General features: G+C 34.9%; 1 protein-coding gene and 2 non-coding genes across 3 annotated transcripts; 1 reads left to right on the forward strand and 2 right to left on the reverse strand.

Annotated features, from left to right (window-relative positions):
• The first annotated feature begins 8,928 nt into the window (after nucleotides 1-8,928).
• On the forward strand, nucleotides 8,929-10,783 carry LOC110903287 (rhodanese-like domain-containing protein 17). The gene is made up of 5 exons (XM_022149332.2): nucleotides 8,929-9,119; nucleotides 9,386-9,465; nucleotides 10,136-10,206; nucleotides 10,378-10,431; nucleotides 10,577-10,783. The coding sequence occupies exons 1-5, from the start codon at nucleotides 8,983-8,985 to the stop codon at nucleotides 10,670-10,672; spliced, it is 438 nt and encodes a 145-aa protein (XP_022005024.1). The 5' UTR covers nucleotides 8,929-8,982; the 3' UTR covers nucleotides 10,673-10,783.
• Nucleotides 10,784-12,714: 1,931 nt separating this feature from the next.
• Nucleotides 12,715-12,788, reverse strand: TRNAI-AAU. Its single transcript has one exon. It is a non-coding gene; the product is annotated as a tRNA-Ile (tRNA).
• A 3,569-nt stretch (nucleotides 12,789-16,357) lies between these two features.
• On the reverse strand, nucleotides 16,358-16,431 carry TRNAI-AAU. The gene has a single exon. It is a non-coding gene; the product is annotated as a tRNA-Ile (tRNA).
• Nucleotides 16,432-20,901: the final 4,470 nt, after the last annotated feature.

Raw genomic sequence — 20,901 nt, forward strand, 5'->3', positions numbered from 1 at the left:
ATCATATATTTGCGATTTAATCACGTAATAAAGCATAAACACTTAAGTTCTAGTTATTGAATGTGTAATAACGTAAAAAGCATAATTGTAATAATTTGAATTGTAACAAATCATATTGAATGTTTAATCATGTAATAGATTTATATAAATATGCAATCACGTAATGATTTATGTTGAATGTGTAATCACATGATGATATATATCGAATGTGTAATCACGTATCCTACAAAAACAATTAACAAAATTATAGCAATAGTGTACTCGAATTAAAAAGAATAAAAAGCTCGTTCATACAATACAATTTTTTTAAAAAGTATTATCGTATGAAAAAATTATAGTCGTTTAAAAATTAAGGGGAAATAAGTTCAAGAGATAAAAGACCATCATACCCTTCTTTACTTAAATTGCAAAAGACATCAATGAGATAATGGTTCTCTCCACTTCACATGGAATTGTTGTCTTGTAAATGATATCTTTTCTAATAATTATTGGGTACTTTATTTTAAAGTTTAAAAAATATAAAAGAGATTAACATGTTTCATACCTAAACGTAATTTTTCTTATATTTTCTTTGCAACTTTTGTTTTGCTCTCTGTGGTTTGGTCGTTAGTTGTTTTGCTCCAAACTTTTAAAAATAGCCATTTTACTCCCTGATGTTTTGATTTTGCCTCCAATTTGCTCCATGGTCTTAACTCCATCCCAATTGTTTGTTAACTGAAAGGGTATTTTGGTAACTTGCCACATAAAAGTAAGGATATTTTGGTAATTTTACCTATAAATATATTTTTAATTTATATATAATATATGTATACAATATATACCACAACACATACATACATACACTCTCTCGTCTCTCTTTTTAATCAAAACCACTGAAATCACCACCATTCCCGTCATGGTCCATCACCACCCACCCAGTTTTCGCCGCCGCCACCATCCCCCGTAGATCTGAACAATTCTAGAAAGATCTGCGATTGGAAACCCTAGCCGCCGCTACGTGTCGTCGAAACACGGGAATGATGGTGGTTAACCTTGGTAGTTTCGAGCTTAGATCTGGTTTCAAGTTAGGAGCGGCTAGGGTTCTGGATTGCACGGCGGCTAGGGTTAGTCGTTTGCAGGTGCGATTGGGTTATGCAAACACCATCGGATCTGAACACACCTCCAAACATTTTGTATTAATAATAAACAAGAAAAAACTTTGAGCCGATTCTTGACTGAAATAGAGAGAAAGAAAAATAAAAGATCTTGAGCAGGTTTGAAAAATGAATGTGAAGAAGAAAAGGATTTCGTTGCAGTTTTTTTTTTGTTGTGGGGGTGTTTGTGGTTTGTTCTTACAATTTGTTATACAGATGATGATGATGAAATCTAATTGAAAAACAAATGGTGGTGGTGGCGGCGGCGGATTATGGTGGCGGTGGCAGATTATGGTGGTGCTAATGGTGGTTGTGGGTGATGTTTGAAGGTGAGAGCTGATGATGATAAATTGGGTGATGTTTGAAATGTGTCAGTACATATATGAATAAATAGAAATGATTTTATCTTTTTATTTTTATTAGTTAACTCTTTTAGGAATTAGTAATTAGTAATAGGTAATTAAATACTCATATATAAAGTTACTGAAATACCCTTACTTTCAACTGAAGGTTTTAACTGAGTTAGAGCCTTGGAGCAAACTGGAGACAAAATCAGAACATCAAGGAGTAAAATGGCTATTTTTAAAGGTTTGAAGCAAAATCATTAAAACGACTAAACCACAGGGAGCAAAACAGAAGTTTACTAAAAAAATATTCAGGTTAAAAGGTTGTTGTTTGTTGTTTGTGTCAATCTATGAAAACTCTTGTGTTTGTGTTTGACTCTATTTTCGTGTTTTGGTTCCTATCGAACTTTCGAGTTCCTATTGTGTTAAATCCACAAACCCACAAACATAATACATTAAAGAGTAAAATGCCTGTATAGTCCCTGTGGTTTGTCAAAATTTCACCTTTAGTCCTCAACTTTCAAAAATTACACTCTTGCTCCCTGTGGTTTGACCAGTTGTTTCTCGGATAGTCTTGAAGAGGATGGAGGTTAGTTTTCTCAGTTAAGAGAGTGTAAAATTACAAAAATACCCTTATCATTAAAAAAATATTAACTTCATCCTCATCCCCAACCCAAACCACATGTGTAGTTACTGTCAACAGCTCCAAGGACAGGTAAACCACCCTTGTTTAGTGGAACCACCACAGCCCCACCCAATTAACTCCGCCAACCATCATTGTGGAACCCACCCACAACCACCACCATCTTCAGCCCTGTTTATCCGGCCATGGTTTCCAGTAAGACCATGTGTAGTGGGGCGTTTTTTTTAAATTCAAAAAAATGCCGAATCACGCCCCTATCCCATTACATACCGGCGTTATCGGGCGTTTTTCGAGAAAAAAATTCGATTGGCGTTTTTCAAATCCCGCCAAAACTTGAATTGGGAATTGAGTTGACCGTTGCCAACGGTCATTTGTTTATTATTATTATTATTATTTTTTAATTCCAATATTAACACACTATATATATTACCCACTTTTCCATCATTTTTTATAAAAAAAACTCACACACTCTCAAACTTTCTCTCTACTACTTCTATATTTTATAAAAAGATGCATCCATTCCGACCCCCATTTGGTGTCCCCTCAAGACCCATGAACCCGAACACAACCCAACCGCAACAACCCTTTAACCTTCAAGACATGGACCCGAACATGTTAACGTACGCGGCCTACTTGGGTGGCGCTACTCAATTCGTGCAACCCACTTTCGGATTTGGTCAAGCCGGCGGGTCGTAACCTTCACAACAACTAGCCGAACCCGATGTCGATATCGTGCCAGAGACGCAACCCGAACCGGAGTGAGAGACATCGAAACGCGGCCGAAGGTCGTATAAGAAGAAGGAAACGAACGAACCTCGACGTAAGCATTCTTACGTTAATTGGACGAAGGAGGAGGAATACACGTTGGCTCGGGCGTGGCTCGAGGTTTCGGAGGACCCCGAAATTGGTAACTTTTATATTTTTTTACTTATTTTTTCGTACACATCTATTTTGTTTTATTTTTAATGTACAACTTTATATTACAATTTGTAGCAAACTTTCAAAAGGGCCCGAATTTTGGAATAGGGTTCATGCACTCTTTTTTAGCACGTGGGGTAAGGGCGAGCATCGTGACAAAGATTCCATTTCTAGAAAATGGACCGACATCAACAACAAGTGTCACGCCTTCCAAGAAGTGTATCAACGTAACTACGATAATCGCCCGAGCGGAGAAGGTGACGTCGGGGTTTTAACGAAGGCTTTGGAAGAGTACGAGAGAACGAAATGCCCTTTCCCGTACTATAAGTGTTGGGATCTACTACGAAAAAGTCCAAAGTGGGTGAGCATAGTGACCATGACTTCGAGTAGTAGACGTCGAGCTAAATGGTCAAAAACATCTTCCTCCGTTGACCCTGAAACACCGACTTCCGATGCCCACAATGTCGATCTAAATGATGTTGTGGAGGTTGACAAAGAGCAACTTGAAGAAGAGTTGGCCCGACCGCCCGGTAGAAGAAAGGATAAGCGAAGCGGGAAAAAACGGTAAAGTCGTCTTCCAATCTCGAGTTGAAGGAAGATTTCGAGGAGATGAACCGTCGTCTCCAAGAGATTCGCGACCTCGGCCACAAACGTTGGGAGATTATGAAGAACGAGTCGCCGAAACCAAAAAGTTTAACGAGATGCAAGAGGCAAGGCAAATGGAAAAGGACATTGAGTTTTTGTCCAAACCGATCGACCACCTCCAAGGCGACGCGTTCATCCTTGCGCAAATGCATCATCCTTTTTTTAACTTTATTTTTTTCCGTTTTTTTATATTATGTTTTTTTTTTCGTTTTTCTTTTTTTTTTTATTTCAAGTAGTGTAATTTTTTTTAAATTAATGAAGAATTTTATGTTTTAAATTTTAAAAAATAAATAATTATGTAATGATTGCATGAGCATTACTGGGCATTATTTCTACTAAGGCACTTTTGCAATAGCCCCTATAATGCCCTCATGCTGACTGGACTGCCACATGGCAGAAAATGCACTATGGTGGGGGCATTATTGATAAAACCACTACGCATGGTCTAGAAAATAGAAATAGAAATAGAAAATCATTCATGTTCGAAAACAAACCGACAAAAGTTTTCCCGGCTATAAATCTGAACTTCCGGTAGCATTTATTTGAACTATGCAAACGATCATTATCTAAACTTCCAAAACTCATCAGTTTATTATAATACAAAACTAGTGAGTTTCCCTCCACGCTTCGCGGCGGGAATTCTTTGTTATCTGTTCGAATTGTTACGGTACCGTCATTCACTATAATAATAGAAAGAGAAAACCTTACATCTATAAAAAACAATAAAAACGAATATGATGTTGCTTAGTTGATATCAGTTAGTTTGTTTGTGTGTGTTCTATATTTATTTTTTACAACATTGCGATATAAATCATATTGCAAACGAATATTGTACCACTATAATACCAAACCTAACTGAAATTGACTGATGTATTGTTTTCGGTATTTGTTTTTATTGTTTTTGCTTTTGATAAACTTACACCGTATAAGTGAGATTCCCCCGTGCTTCGCGGCGGGTGCTACTATCGTATCAAACCGAACCGAAACCGACTGAACAACATATGTGTTGGTATGTGTACTTATGATTTTTGTTTTTGCTATTGATAAACAAACATCGTATCGCTACCTTACCGTACTGGACAACATCAGCACGAAATGTATTCACTTTTATAGTTTTCTATTTGATAACGGATACAGTGTCGCTACAATAGTGAACTGAACGAACAATATTGGTTTCGGTAATACTATTTTTTATTGTTTTCTTTCGACAAACTGACACCGTATTACTACCGTATCGTATTGTACGGAATAGCATCAGAAATGGTACTTGTATTTATTTTTATGGTTATCGGTATAAAACAAATCATTTATACAACTCTGTTTGCAATGATAAATGAATATCGGAAACAGTATCGTGACAATCTGAACCGATCGATACCGTTTGAACATCAGTGTCGGTGCCAGTGTTCGATTTTATCGTTTTCGGTCAATATAAATAACATGTTGATTTCTATACCGAGTGCATGTATTGTATTGGTAATGTAACTAACCGAATCGATACCGATCTAATGCCCGTCGTAACATACCTTCACAACGTGCGACCAAATAACTTGGAATGATAAAAAATAAATGTTACGGATTTAGATTTTTAAAAAAGTTAACAATGCAAGTTATTACTAAAAATAAAAAATAATAATGTTAAAAAAACAAAGACTTGAATATGATAAATTATCATTTATTATTAAAAATCAAATAAAATGATAAATAAGTATTAATAAAAAATAAATCCTTAAAAATGATGAAATACTATTCATCCAGAATTATTTTTATGGTTACCAATGTAAAAAAAATTCGTTTATACAACTCTGTTTGCAACGATGAATGAATATCGTAAACATTATCGTGACAATCTAAACCGATCGATATCGTTCGAACATCGGTGTCAGTGCCATTGTTCGATTTTATCGTTTCCGGTCAATATAAATCACGTGTTGACTTCTATACCGAGTGCATGTATTGTATCGGTATTATAACTAACCGAATCAATACCGATCTAATGCCCGACGTAATGTACCGTCACAACGTGCGACCAGATAACCTAGAATGATAAAAAAAATAAATGTTACGGATTTAGATTTTTTAAAAAGTTAACGAATGCACATTATTACCAAAAATAAAATATAATAATAGATAGTAAAAGTTGAAAAAAAAAACAAATACTTAAATTTGATCAATTATCATTTATTATTAAAAATCAATAAAATGATACAAAAATTATTAACTACTCATTAAAAATGATGAAACACTATTCATCATGAGTTTAAGTTAATATGTATAATGTATAATAATAAAATTATCTAAATAACATGTATAACATCATAAAAAAAGGCATTAAAATTGATTTAATCATAATTAATTATACATCACGCAAATGCAAATCCAATCATCATTTATTTGCAGAATAACAAAACTTTGTATTATACCTCAATGGTAATCAGAATTAAAGATCTGTTGATCTAGGAACAGATCTGTAACAAATATTCAAAGCCTATACACATGCCATCGGTTCTAAAATTGACGATTTACCGGCAATGGGGTGACACTTGTTCTTTGTTTTAAGACATCGCATACCGGATCAGTTTCTCCCCATCTTCCGACGTAGTAACCCGCGGATCAGTTAGGTGCTGTTTGTTTTTGCAGATAAAAACTGTCTGCATTTCAGCTGATTTTATGTATGCAACTGAAGATGTGGTCTGAAGGTCTGCAAGCTGAAAATATAATACTGTTTGTTTTATAAACTGGATACATCTGTATAACATAAAAAAAACCATAATACAACCACCACCTCCACAATAATTCTCTCAATCACAATAATACCCCACCACACTGCCACTCTCTCTCTAAAACCAGACCGGACTCCGGCTGGTGAAACCGGGGGAGCAGGTGATTAAGATAGTCATGGTGGCGACACACGGTGGCGAACGTCGATGGCTAGAGAAAGAGAACAGGAGAGCGAGAGAGAACGAAGGAGGAAGAAGGGGGCGGCGACGCCGCTGCGGCGACGGTGATGGAGCCGGTGACGACCGGTGACCAGTTTCGAGCGACGGAGGGGACAAAATCAAACATCGGCAGCCGTATTTCACTCCGTTAAGCACCTGGCTCATCTCACTTTCAAATCACAAGTCATTCCTACTTTTAAAAGCTTCTTTTTTTTCGATTCATATGAGTTTTAGGGGCATCGGGTGTCGGATGGTGGTGGTCGTCGGCCGTGGTTACTGCACGGGAAGTGGCGGAGGTTTTGTGGGTGTTGTTGGGAGTGGAGCGGCTCGGCTGGAGTGGTGGTGACGGCCGTGTGGTAATGACGGCAGTGTTGGTCGTGAGACAGACGAACCGAGCCATAATGAAGGTGGAGATGGAGGTGGAGGTGGTGGTGGTGCTGGGTTTTAAAGAGGGAGAGAGAGGGCAGGAAGATCTGTGCTGGGTTTTGAAGATCTGATGGGTTGTTGAAGATGTTAGATATAGGCTTTTTTTAAGCTAATAAAAGCACTTTTCATATCTTCTTTGAAAAAAAACAAACAGTCTTCAAAGCCTTGTGTCTGCCCGCTGCAGACATAGGCTTCTTGCAGATGTTTTAAGCAAAAACAAACAGCACCTTAATGGAATTGTTTGCCACCACCGTCATTTGATCAGAGTGTCCCTTATTTTGCATCGACCATCACGTCGCCCAGAAGGAGAAGAACATATCTGGGAAAGATGAACTGGAAGGGTAATTAGATGGGGGCATTCGATATTTCTGGATTAGGATCAAATATAAAGGCTCCTAATTGTAATTGTAAGAAGGGTACAAAGGCTTTTAAAAAAACCCACTACATAAAAAAAAATCTAAACACCCACTACCACCCAAAAACCTAAACCCCCACCCCACATCACCCACCCACAAAAAAATATATATATACACTTTTTTGCCTGAGGGAGGAAGGGGGTGGGTTGGGGGTTTAGGTTTTTGGGTGGTGGTGGTGAGTGTTTAGGATTTTTTTAGGTTTTTGGGGTGGGGGTGGGGGGTTAGTTTTTTTTAGGTTTTTGGGGGTGGGTGTTTAGGTTTTGGGTGGTGATGTAGTGGGTTTAGGTTTTAGGTTATTGGACACTTGTCACTCTGTAAATCCTTCTTACACTTCTTACAATTAGGAGTCTTTGTAAAATAACTTAACCCTAATATTTCATAAATCTCTGTTTTAGTTTTACTAAAAAAGAAGTAGGCCCAGATTCTTTTATTTTTTATTTTGTTTTTTCAAACATTAAGGGCAAAAATGACATTTCACACATACTTAACTGAGAAAACTAACGTTCATTCGCTTCAGGGGCTATCTGGGTAACAACTAGTCAAACCATAGAGAGCAAGAGTGTAGTTTTAGAAAGTTGGAGACTAAGGGTGAAACTTCAACAAACTAGAGGGACTATCTGTGCATTTTACTCTACATTAAATGAACTTATTACAAGAGCATTCACATTCAATCTCTTATCCTTATTCTTATAATTACACTAAGAGAAAGTTACTTTTTAAGTACTTGTGTTTCAGGGGTATTAATCAGTTAAGTTCAAAATCAAAATATTTAACCTCTTAAGTCCTTAAGCGGTCTTTGACTCAGGGCATTACATTTTAATTTTGGTTCAAGTGGTTAACACCCCTAAAACATAGGGACTCAAAAAACATTTTTCTCTTACACTAAAAATTACTATTTTCTCTCTGTTTTTTTTTTCAATTAAAAATATTTTCATATACATTTATTATTACCTTTTCTCTCTTTTACACTCATAACCACTTTCAAAAATGTTAAAAAAATTATAGAGTTGAACAGTATTTCCTGTATATTTACAGATGAATAGTAATATTTTTTCTCCTTCATTTAAAACTACTCATAACCATTTCTGATAATATAAGTAACTCACTCACATAAATATAAGACATCCATTCTGAATACTCTAAAATATGATTTCCCTTTTCTTTTTTGTTTCTCGTATACCGAAATTTAACTTCAAATTAATAAAAAGGTTCTAGTACTTGCTTGTACACGACGTTGGGAAATCACAAACAATACACTACTAAAAATTTGTAAGTGGTGTTGTGATTATTCAAGACGACTTTTATCAAAAATAACTAAAAGAAATTAAAATTGCTGTTTTAACAAATACACTAAACTCATTTTGTGTGCGGAAGGGAAAGTCAAAATCCGAGCCAACAACTTTGTGGGCGCACCAAGTTACCAATTACAATGTTCATCTTCTTCATAATTTCCTTTTCATGGTATTTAATCTCCCAATTCACTCTGCAAATTCCAACATTCTTTAAATCTCCACCACCATGAACATGATCTACCTCCTTCTTCTTCTTCTTCTTATTTTTAAATCATGTAACTCAGAACCAGAGATGATCACCATCGATATTCATAAAGCGAACCGCCTTATTCGCAATGGTGACTACCGTTACCTTGACGTCAGGTAATCGATCTCTGAGTCCCTAACCACTCATTTTGTAACGTTTTGAGTCCATGTGTTATACTTGTTTTAACCACTTAAGTCCAAAATCAAAAGTAAAAGTGTTAAAAAAATTGGACTCAAAACGTTGTAAAATGAGCGGAGACTTAGGACGTTAAACTTTTTGATTTTAGTCTCAAGTGGTTAAAACTCTAAAACACACGAACTCAAAAAGTAATTTGCTCTTATATTTTGTTTCATTTTGGATTTTTTTTTTCTTTTGCTGGCAGGACTTCGGAAGAATTTATGAAGGGACATGTTGATTTTGATGATGCTCTTAATGTTCCATATATGTTTGATACCCATCAAGGTAAAGTTATCATTTCTGGTAGTTGAAATTAATGAACATGAATCGCTCAAATATTTATTTGTGTTAAAATTACCAATCTTAACCTGGACGGTTAAACCATGTAAAATGAGTCAACAAGATAAACGAGTTGATGAATAAAAAAAATAGTTGTAATTAAGTTTTAAACGAGTTATAAATGGGTTGGTGGATTATGGTTATAAATCATATAATTTTGGTATTAAATGGGTTTCTGGTCGCCTAATTTGATTTTAGAGTTAAATGTCATTTTAGTTCTTGTGGTTTTGGTCATTTTGCCAGTTTAGTCCAAAAGTTTCATTTTTCGCTTGTGTGTCTAAAAAGATTTCACCGTTGCCATTTTAGTTCACTGGGTTAAGTTCATCCATTTTTTCTGTTAACGAGAATGGCAATCCGGTCATTTTATATGGCCGAATTGCCCTTCTAATTAACAGAATTACATATAAAATGACCGAATTGCCCTTATCGTTAACATAAAAAATAGATGAAGTTAACACAGTGGACTAAAGTGACAACGATGAAACCTTTTTGGACCAATTGGTGAAAAATGAAATCTTTAAACTAATCTGACAAAATGACCTAAACCACATGGACTAAAATGGCATTTAACTCTTGATTTTAATAACACAACATTTTTATTTTTATGCAATTTCAGGTAGGGTGAAGAATAGCAACTTCCTGGAACAAGTACTCTCATTGTGCAAGAAGGATGATCATCTTGTTGTGGTAAATTAAATTAAATAAATAATACGTATAAATACTTCATTAAGTAATAATTACAACTTATCATTGATATTTATTTTCCTATCTAATAATTTTATATTTTGCTATACTTTACTTAAAAGAAACTAAATTATAAATTTAATGAATCATGTAACGTTAGAATGTTGTGTGAAGGGTTGTCAATCCGGAGTTCGTTCCGTATATGCATCAAACGTTCTTCTTGAAGCGGTATGTTTTTATTTCTGTCTTAAAAGAAGTGTATTTTGTGGGTAGGCTTGTTTGTTTGTTATTTTTTATTTAAGATTTAACTATTAAAGTATTTAAATTTAATGTGAATCTAATGAAGTAACTATGTACAAACAAATAATTTCAGGGATTCAAGCATATATACAACATGGGAGGGGGCTATCTTGCATGGGTAGAGAATGATCTACCTGTGGCAGTGTTGACACCCAAAGGGGAGCTCTAAGCCTTTACTATTTCCTAACTTATGTATGTATGGTTTTATTATTCAGACTTGTACATCACGAATCTGGTTTTCTTTAATAGAGTATATAATATAATGTTATTACAAGTAGAATGAACTTATTAGTGGGGTTGATTTTACTAATAATATACTTATAAAATTGCATATAATCGATTCATCTATCATATTTGACTGTTAGAAATATAATATAACCGAATCGGTCTATAAACACTACAAAACAAAGGAGAATTAGCAACGGACAAATCCATTGCTAGTTCGTAGGTAAATAAATATAAGATGCCATGGTAATTCATCAGTGAAGGTCTGTAAGAAAACTAGGTGAGGGTAATAGTTTTACGGACGCATCAAAGACGATATTTGTGTTTCAAAGTCTTATTTGCAAAACCTCTTGTTTGTAGGGGAAGTCATAATAAATACAATCTTTGAAACTGTTAATAAAACGATTTAAATGCTTTATAAATTCTCACATTAGGGAGTAGGGGCACTCCACTAGTGATGGTTTTCCATCACTCACAACATCCAATCAAGTTCCGCCACGTCGTTGATTTTCATTCCATCACTAGTGATGAATTTTACTAGGGGTGCCCATCACTAGTGATAGGTTGTTTTTTTAAATATAAATTAACAATAAAACTCCAATCAGTTACAATACTTCAAGATCTAGAAACTTCAATCAAAACTCCTTAAACCAACACCAACAAAAAAACAACAACTTCCACCTTCAATTAAGTCAAACCCACAAACAATCAAAGTGTTCCTATAGATCACAGAATAGAAAGCCAACAACATAGATATACGTATAGACATTGGCATGAAAGATGTGGAGGAGAGATCAGGGTGGTGGATGATGCTCCGGTGAACGCCGCCATGAATGGATCGGATCGGATCGGAGTTGTAGAAGGATCGGCGGAGGCTACAATGTAATGTGATCATCAACAGTCATCAAATTCATTTTTCAACGCGTGATGCCAACGACACGTTGTGGAATCCACGCGTGGAAATTAGGGGCGGCGGTGGTGTTTGACGCTCTAAAACGTGTGGAGTTCGGTGATCACGGGGCGCCCCGACCCCCTTATGGGATACTTAAAAGAGTTAAAGGGGGCCTTGTAGAGAATAAACATACTCTATCAGACTACTAGTCCAAAACTTAACCCAATAAGTAAATGTTCAACCCAATAACACTAGATGGTTTATTAATTGGGCTTCTTGTTGTGGACTTTCTTTGTTTGCATAGCATTATCCTCTCTTGGAACTTTCTTACTTTTCAAGGTTTTTTTAATCAGATAACCAACGGCATAAAGTGCATTAACACAATATTTCTTTATTTTTTCTAATTAGATTCACATCACTTAATTATGTTATCATTTTTTATAGTTACTAATTTACTGTTATGAATATAATTATTATCAGAATACAAATCAATGTTTTGTCATTTGTCTGCAAATTAAAATTAACCTTCTCATTTAACTCTTATCACATATTTCAAAAATGTAACTAAATCTTCTAATATCTCATTACTAGATTCCAACCTGAACCTTCATATTTAGACTCTTAGATTTTTTTTTATAAATTATTGAATATCAGTTTACAAGTATTTTATAAATTCTCAAACCATTGGCAGCAAATGGCATGTTTTCGAAACTTAGATCACCGGACTATAAACAACGTACCTATATCATCTTGATCTGTGTAACACAGACCTCAATCTTTCGGACAACCTAAAACACCCGTGTCACTATGATCTGGATCTCAAACTATGGTGGCAAATGGCAGGGGCGGATATAACCTTTGAATAGGGATAGGTTTTTTCGATTTCGTTATCCATTTTTATTGAAACGTTACCCCTTAACGTTTTTTATAGTTCCGCCAATGGCAAATGACATGTTTCTGGAGGCCATTACTAGTCAAAGGCCATAAATGCATTTAAAGTTGGGTTATATAGTTGTAGAAGATGGACATGGTGAAGGTGCATGCTATGGAAGCTTTACAAAATCCACTAGAAGGTGAGAAAAAAAATGATACTTTGGCCCATGCAGGTCTCGAACCTGCGACCTTCGCGTTATTAGCACGACGCTCTAACCAACTGAGCTAATAGGCCATGTGTTATATTATTGTAAACCAGCATATTTGACAGACATACAAACCGGACAACTTTTCGTTCAAACAGTTTGAACAGCCAAAAAAAGGTCTCTAATTTAAATAAAAGAAATTCTAAGTTACTTTCACTTTAATCTGAAATAATTATTCTAAATATTATTACTATTATTAAGTTTTAACTTGTGGCGAAACTTCTAATGGAGAACATATTGTTTCTGTTAGATGTTATTTCATCTAATGGATAATTATTGTTTCTGTTAGATGTTATTTTAGTTGATTAATGAGTAATTTGATGTTTGAAATATCTTCATTTCTACTTTTTATTTAAGTTTTATAGCCTTTCTATACAAAGTATTCATTATTTAAGTTAGGGCCAATATAAAAAAAAAAAAACAGAATACTTTCTTATTTTTCTCATAAACGTCTCAACAATTTTTTTGTATATGAAAAATCAACATACCTTTTGTTTTGTCTCATAAAAGTCTCTCAACAATTACTTAAATATTAAAGTCACTTCACATCTTAAATTTGAACAATATTCTAACAAAAAAATAAAATTAACAACTTGAAACCTTTAGAGGTTTCCATCGATCCGGTTCTTTTTGGTATATTTGATTACTTGGTTCGTTTTATTTGGTTTGAAATTTGTTGGGTTAAACCAAAAATCGAACCAAACTAAACGGAATTTAAGTACTTCAAAACTAAATCACAAACCACGTTCGAATTTGGTTTGGTTTCAACCGAATACAACGAATTCATATTATTGGGTTTATTCATCTAAATATAAAGTGTGGTTTACTTTGGTTATTCGGTTTATTGGGCTACATATAAATCGAATTCATTTTATTTGGTTCGGGTTTAATCACTTTTTTTGTTTGATTTTTCGTTGTTAACTGTTTTCGGTATTGTATTAATTACCTATACTTTTTCAAACATATCTTAAGTTGAAACATAACTTTATGTAACAAGTGACAAAAAAAAAGTTTATCATAATTTTGTTCAAATTTAACATGTAAATGGACTTTAATGTTCAAAAAATTGTTGAGAGATTTTTGTGAAACAAACAGAAAGTATGTTTGTTTTTTACATGCAAAAAATTGTTGAGGAACTTTTATGAGAAAGAAATCAAAAGTTTGTTTGTTCTATGTGTAAGATACACAACATATTACAAGATTATTAATAACATATGATTGATGTGTGAGGAATTTGATGCCAGATATGTGTTTAAATATAATTTTAAGAGCATCAACCGAAACAACATAATATGTATTGTTGTTTGGATGAAGTATTTATACCAATAATGTTAGAGAATCAATCATATTATAAGTATCATTTTCATAGTGATATATATGGGCATGTATATATTTGTGTACATAAACATATATAAAATATGTAAATACAAATATATCATTCAACTATTCAAGTATGATTAAGGGCCGGTTTTGGGCCTGTGCAAGAGGTGCCATTGCACAGGGCCCAAAACATTTAGGGGCCCAAAATTGTTTAAAAGTTAATATATATTTATATATAAATTTGCTGTTTGGAGAGCTATATGTATTAGTCATTTGGCTCAATGGGTGCAACAATTACTTTTAAAGGTGGAGATACTGGGTTCGAATCCCTTGTTGTTCATTTCTAATTGTTTTTTTTTCCATTCTTAATTCTTTTTTTTTTTCATTTCTAATTATGTTTTGTTTTTGTTTGCCATTTAAGTGGCTGATTTTAGCATGTTTTATCAGTAGGGTAAAAAGTCTCATGTGCTCACACCAATTGCAATTTTGTAAGCTTATTTTTTTATTTTAATTTTGATTTATGCTTACACCAATTGCAACTTTGCAAGCTTATTTTTTAGTTTTAATTTTGATTTTTCACATCTAAATTTGGGCCTCCACAAATTTGCAAGTTCATTCATTTTTTCTTCTCATTTAATCATTTACGTAACAAACTTTACATGTTTTCTTGTAGGTTTTTTTATTTCTCATTTAACCATTTACAATATAAACTTAAAAGAACTCAGTATCTAGTTCTATTTTTTTTTATATGAAAAGGTTTGTATAGGCAAACTAATTTTAGGTATGTTTACATATGTTCAGTTCTTTTTGATACGCTACTTTTGTTTTGTTTATTTTATAACAAATATAGTCGTATTGTGGTTTTTTGATATATGATTGATGAGTTTATATTATAGGGAGGGGCCTGATTTTTTTTTCGCACGGGGCCCAAAAGTATTTTATCATTCTCGGGGACGGCCCTGTATGATTATGCATATATTTGGTTTTAACATATGTAAACATGGATTGGTATGTTATGTAACTAATAACCAGTCAAATTGATAGAATGAAACCTTCTTTACACCATAATTGACTTGTTACAATGGAATGAGTTTCATTATATCATAGTTCCTAAATGTATTGAATTTACACACCAGAAATGGTAGTTTTCAAAGGGATTTGAAATGCAAGATTATTACACTAGTACAGGGTTCCTCTCTCGCCTGCTTCTGGATGAAATGGTCACTAGTCATATAGGAGTGGTCTCCCTATTTGTTTAATTTAGCCTCTCATCCCTTTTTACAAGCATGCTTATTCTTTTTGCCCCCTTGCTCACTTGTGCCCGCCTACGCTCATACAGGGTCCTTTGGTTGTTTGCACCACCAGCGGACTCCAACATCCCAATGTCAGGTTTTGCATGAGCAGGTCCGAGTGAAGGGTAATCCAAATGAGGCAGTGGCTTTGGCCCACACTTTCCAAAGGGCCTCCAATATCTAATAAATTAATTATTTAATTATATATGCAGTAATTCAAATGAGGCTTTTATCAAGAATTGAGTTGTATATCCAGTAAAGAAACCATGATCTAATTGTATTTGGCTAGGAAACTATAAAAGTAGACATTTTAATACATGTTATCCGCCCAACCTGTCCGGTTTATTTGCTCAGTTATACCGTTAGCCAACTGACTTTAGGTTATTATTATTTTTTTTTTACAAAAAAGGCCGCAATTATTGAATTCGCTTTTGGCCTCTTAAAGGGTTGAGTCGGCTCTGTGCATGAGTTCGCTACAACTCTACCCATGCAAGCGAACTGTCTATTTGTACAAAACCTTCCAAAAAAACCCTCTAGAAGTACTTAGCACATCTCTAAACCACCTGAAATTCCATAAGGTTCCCATCTTGTCTTCTTTATAAGGTCATATTTATACAAGATCCAAACTTCTATAAACATTGTTCTGATTTTTTATATCAAGGAGCAAGAATCAAAAGAAATATAAAAAGGCCTCTTTTAGTGTTTGGACGTATCATTTCAAGTCTGAAAAGTGTTGCTTCATTATGAGAATGAACCAGGGGCTAACTATTCTCTTATGGTTTAAAAATAGATCAAAGTGTAGTTCGGTTAGTTGGGACATTTGGCGTAATTTCAACATTAATGTAGTTTTTCATTGTGGTTTGGCGCCCCTATTTGGGGATGGGCGTTGTGAATAAAACATGCTTTTCAAAAAAAAATAAAAAAATAAAACTGTTCTCTTGAACTAACTGAAGTTTGGTTGGCAGAATTAAAAAATACTAATATGATGGCCCATGCAGGTCTCGAACCTGCGACCTTCGCGTTATTAGCACGACGCTCTAACCAACTGAGCTAATAGGCCAAGTGATCTAATTGTTACAACTCTTTAATGTGTTTTTAAATTGTTTTTGGTTATATAATTTATAGTTTGGTTTTGGAAATGTATTCTTTCTTTTTTGTTTTATTCTTTTTAACATTTATATAAAAAAACTTAACGTATTTATTATTTGTTAGAAATAATCTATAATCTAATTTATATTAATTTTACTTGTAATTTCATTTTGTTCATTGATAATTATGCATTTTAGTCAAGTGTTCCTACTTCATTTGCTGTTGAATGGCCAAATCCATTAAATGAGAAACTAATTGGGCGTACAAAACATTTTTACCACTTTGATCACCTCTTCCAAATCTCACCAATAGGAAACCAAACCGATTTCAAAATCCTTAACGCATCAATTTAAAATTAACCCTAATGGGTGGGTTTAAGCAACCAAAATCCCAAACTTATGCAAAAGAAATGAAAGCCTACTGATTCAAGATTCTAACCTTAATTCGAAACAGTGTCAATCCGAAAAGTAATCCGAAATGTCTTATCCGAAAAGCTATCCAAAATTGTGTGTTCAAAATGCTGAATTTGAAACACTGGATCCGAAATGATTTGAAACCTGCAACACAAAAGTTGTTAGTAACAAACTTCCGAATTATCAGGGATTCGAAATCTGATAAACTTGGTAATTGAAATCCCAAAAAATCTTGTAACAAATTTTTCAAGATCTTTCAAGAAATCTTTTCGAATCATTCGAAAAAACCCTTGGCAGATCTTCAAAGATTATTCGAAAACAGCAGCAGACTCAGGAAATCTTCAAGCAACTTTATCTGAAAAGCTCAGAAGATGATCCAAAATCAGCAATGATGATCCGAAATCGACGATTCTGAACACAGCAACCCATCAACTTCCAAAATCAAACCGAATCAGTGTGATATCAATCTGAGCCTAGAAACGGGTTCAAGAGGCTCTGATACCAATTGTAAGTCCCGAAAACCGGATATGACAATGATATCACAACTAGTTTGATTGGTGGTGGAATCACACAATCAAATTGATTCAGTATTAATCACAAGAAATAAGATGAAGCAGAGAAATTGTCTAAAAAGCTTAACTTGCATACAATGATTGTCAGATACAAGTTACAACAGAAATCAATAAGAGTCAACAACCCTAAACAAAAAAACTAAACAAGTATTTATAGGAGAGTCAAGCCCACAACTTCCCCTAAACCTTAAGCCCATGCGCCACCCAAGCCCACTCCATACAAGCCCAAAACCTCAAACTAACAACTAGCCCAAACCACTAAATAATAACTAATGTATAAACCTTTAAGGGCCCAATATCTCGTTATCAATCACAACTAAGGTGTTGTTTGTTTTTTCAGAGGTAAAACATTTGCAGTCTGCGGACCACATCTGCAGACATCTGTAGCTGAAGAGGTGAACCAAACCTCTTCAGTCTGCAAGAAAAAGACTGTTTGTTTTTTAACTTCTGCAAGCTGCTGAAATAAACTGATTTTATTTAACTTAAAAAAGTTTTTCAACATTCAAACATAAATAATAGTTATACAATACTGAAATAATATTCATAAAGATATAATAACATTTTTTAAATCATTTATTCTATGCTTTGCATTAACTGCTCAACAATCTCATCTCGTAACTAAGTCATATATTCCCGATTCGATGCAGTACCATGTGCTTCAACTTCGTCTTCATCAGCATCAACGTGCACTTGACTATTATGCAATGACACATTGGGTTGATCGTATTCCGTAAACAACTCATCGTTCAAACCCTCTTTCCTTATAAAATTATGTAGCGCGAAACATGCAATGGTAATGTTCCTTTGTGTAACCAATGGAAATGGTGCCATCATCTTCAAAATAGGGAATCTTGCTTTCAAGACACCAAAAGCACACTCAATTACGTTCCGAAGTCTTGCATGAGCATGGTTAAATTTCTCTTTATTAGTCAATGCACGTTTACAGCTAAAATCTCCTAGCCAATACCTCACATTACGATATGGAGCCATAAATCCTCATATGTGTGCATATGCGGCATCACAAAGATAATACTTGTCTGTAAAGATATACAATTAATTAGAAAAGTAAACCAAGTTATAAATATTTAACAAAACATAAACATACCTTGTGGTGGAAACGGGAATGGTGCATCTGGATCTAATAATGCCTCTGATAATATTCTTGCATCATGTGCTACACCTTCCCAATCGGCCACAACGAATGTAAAAATCATGTTGAAGTCACAAATTGCTAATACGTTTTGATAACAATCCATTTTCCTCTTCCTCTATATAAATCTTGTTTACTAATAGGGACAACACCATGTATTAAAGTTCCATCTAGCGCACCAACCGCTCCTTTAAAAACCCGTCATAGCCTATTGTTATGTCCCGGTATGTTTGGATTAGGATTGAAAGAAGTTGGTACTATCATTTCTTTGGCAAAAGCATCATTTTATTCAAGACTTCGTAAAAATATTTATGAATTGTTTGCTTTGAGTGTTGAAATCTACGCTTGATAACTACATATCGTTGATTATGGCCGATTATCATAAAAAACAAGCCATCTTCTCCTCAACCAATACATCTTTACTATCCTCTAACGAATAATTTACTCTAAAATGTGCACAAAGTCGGACAAATGATTCACGAGACATACGTAGAAGTTCAATTCATTGTTTGGGATTTCCTGTCATGAGACATACGTAGAAGTTCACGTTATGGGTTGAAATATAAAAGAAAATAAAGCTTCATGCAGGGAAGACCAATGTATAGAGTAGTGACATATGCAGATCAATTATTCCAGTAAATGAAATCGCTATTATCAAAAGAATAACAACTGAACTCGGTGGCTATTATCATTTGTGATAAACCAAATTGCAACTCATCTTTCAAAGAAAGATCAGAGCATATAGATGTGAGCAGCAAGCATGATAGAAGCAGGGACAGTTAAGGTGGAGAAGATAAATGTCACACCCCAACCGATGGCGGAAACATCAGGGTGCGAGCTCTAAGCGTTCAGATTGCTCATGAGATTCCATAACACTATTGTTTCAATATAGATTAATAAATTTCATGCAAAATTGTCTAACAAAATTCAATACCAAAATAAGCCACAAGTATCAAACAGGACATCGAGTTTTAAACATTGTTCATAAACAAATTAACTAGGTGAGTTTCTAAGCTTCATCCTAGCTTGATTCCATGTTATCAGCATCCTATCAGCCTGCAACATGTATTAAAATAGAGTCAGTACAAAAATGTACCGGCGAGTATACAAGTTTGAATATAGAATAATAGATTAAAACAACTCGTATCCACAATGTAAGTAATAAAAATAGTTTCAGTCGTGCTAGTGTCGCAGTCCACGCAATGATAGCCCAAGTATCCCTATGCTTTAGTGTTTACCCAAGACTCAAGGTAAACTAGAATCCTCCTAACAATACCCCCTGAGAATAATGGGAGAGGTGCACCTTCTATAGCGCTACTATTGTTAAGGCGGAACTACACACCCTGGATTAAACGTCACATAGCACAAAATAGAATACTTGAATGCACAAGTTTCACATACACATAGGATAGAGTTTAGTTTGCAAAGTCTCAAGTCTCGTAGTTTAATAGAATACATGTTACATCCCAAAGTTTAAAGCAAAAGGGGATCGAGTATACTCACAATGATAGCTTAACAGTATAGACTGTTATTGGATCAAAGGGAGCTCTTCTAGAATAAGCCTGGTTAGATTACCACAGATAAGGGTCGGGTAGAAATGACGAGATTGCGTAAATTGTTGGAACAGTCACTTGATCAGGTGGCTGTCCGATCGGATGGCTATCCGATCGAATTGCCACTCGATCGGTGACTAATGAGCGAATGGGACGGGTGGCTGTCCGATCGGACAGCTATTCGATCGGGTTGCCACTCGTTTCCAATTGCCAAGTTTCAAGTTTGCTGGCTAAGTGCTTTGATTACCTTGATTGGGTGGCTGCTCGGTCGGATGGCTATCCGATCGGGTTGTCACTCGATCGGGGTTTCCAAAGTTTCAAATTTCTGAAAAGTTTCTAAGTGTTTGAAAAGTTATGAGACAAGCGTCACCCGATCGGTTGGCTGTCCGATCGGATGGCTGTCCGATCGGATGGCTATCCGATCGGGTTGCCGCTCGATCGAGTGATCCTTGTCCCCTCTTGTCACTTTGTAAACTTCTAAGTTTCTAGACGGCACGGTGCGTATTGCGACAACAGTAAACTCATCATTTTACAGCCGTTTTGATCGGGTGGGAATCACCCATGTCCGTTCGGTCGTCTGTTTGCAACAGTTTATGTCGGAATCCGTTCCACGATCGTCTTCTCTGGCAACAATCAGTTTCCAACCCACTCTAGACTATTTGTCAAGTCTACAGTCCATTTATACCCGGATTCCACCGTTTAAAGTAATAATATTAAACGGATGATGAAGAAAACTTTAAGTTTTATTGTAAA

The sequence above is a fragment of the Helianthus annuus genome, chromosome 7 (genome assembly GCF_002127325.2).
Source record: "Helianthus annuus cultivar XRQ/B chromosome 7, HanXRQr2.0-SUNRISE, whole genome shotgun sequence".
Lineage (NCBI taxonomy): Eukaryota > Viridiplantae > Streptophyta > Magnoliopsida > Asterales > Asteraceae > Helianthus > Helianthus annuus.

Coding starts and splice junctions, on each gene's coding strand:
- LOC110903287 (XM_022149332.2), top strand. CDS start 8,983: ATGAACATGATCTACCTCCTTCTTCTTCTTCTTCTTATTTTTAAATCA. Junction 9,120..9,385: donor TACCGTTACCTTGACGTCAG/GTAATCGATCTC, acceptor TTTTGCTGGCAG/GACTTCGGAAGAATTTATGA. Junction 10,432..10,576: donor CAAACGTTCTTCTTGAAGCG/GTATGTTTTTAT, acceptor AAATAATTTCAG/GGATTCAAGCATATATACAA.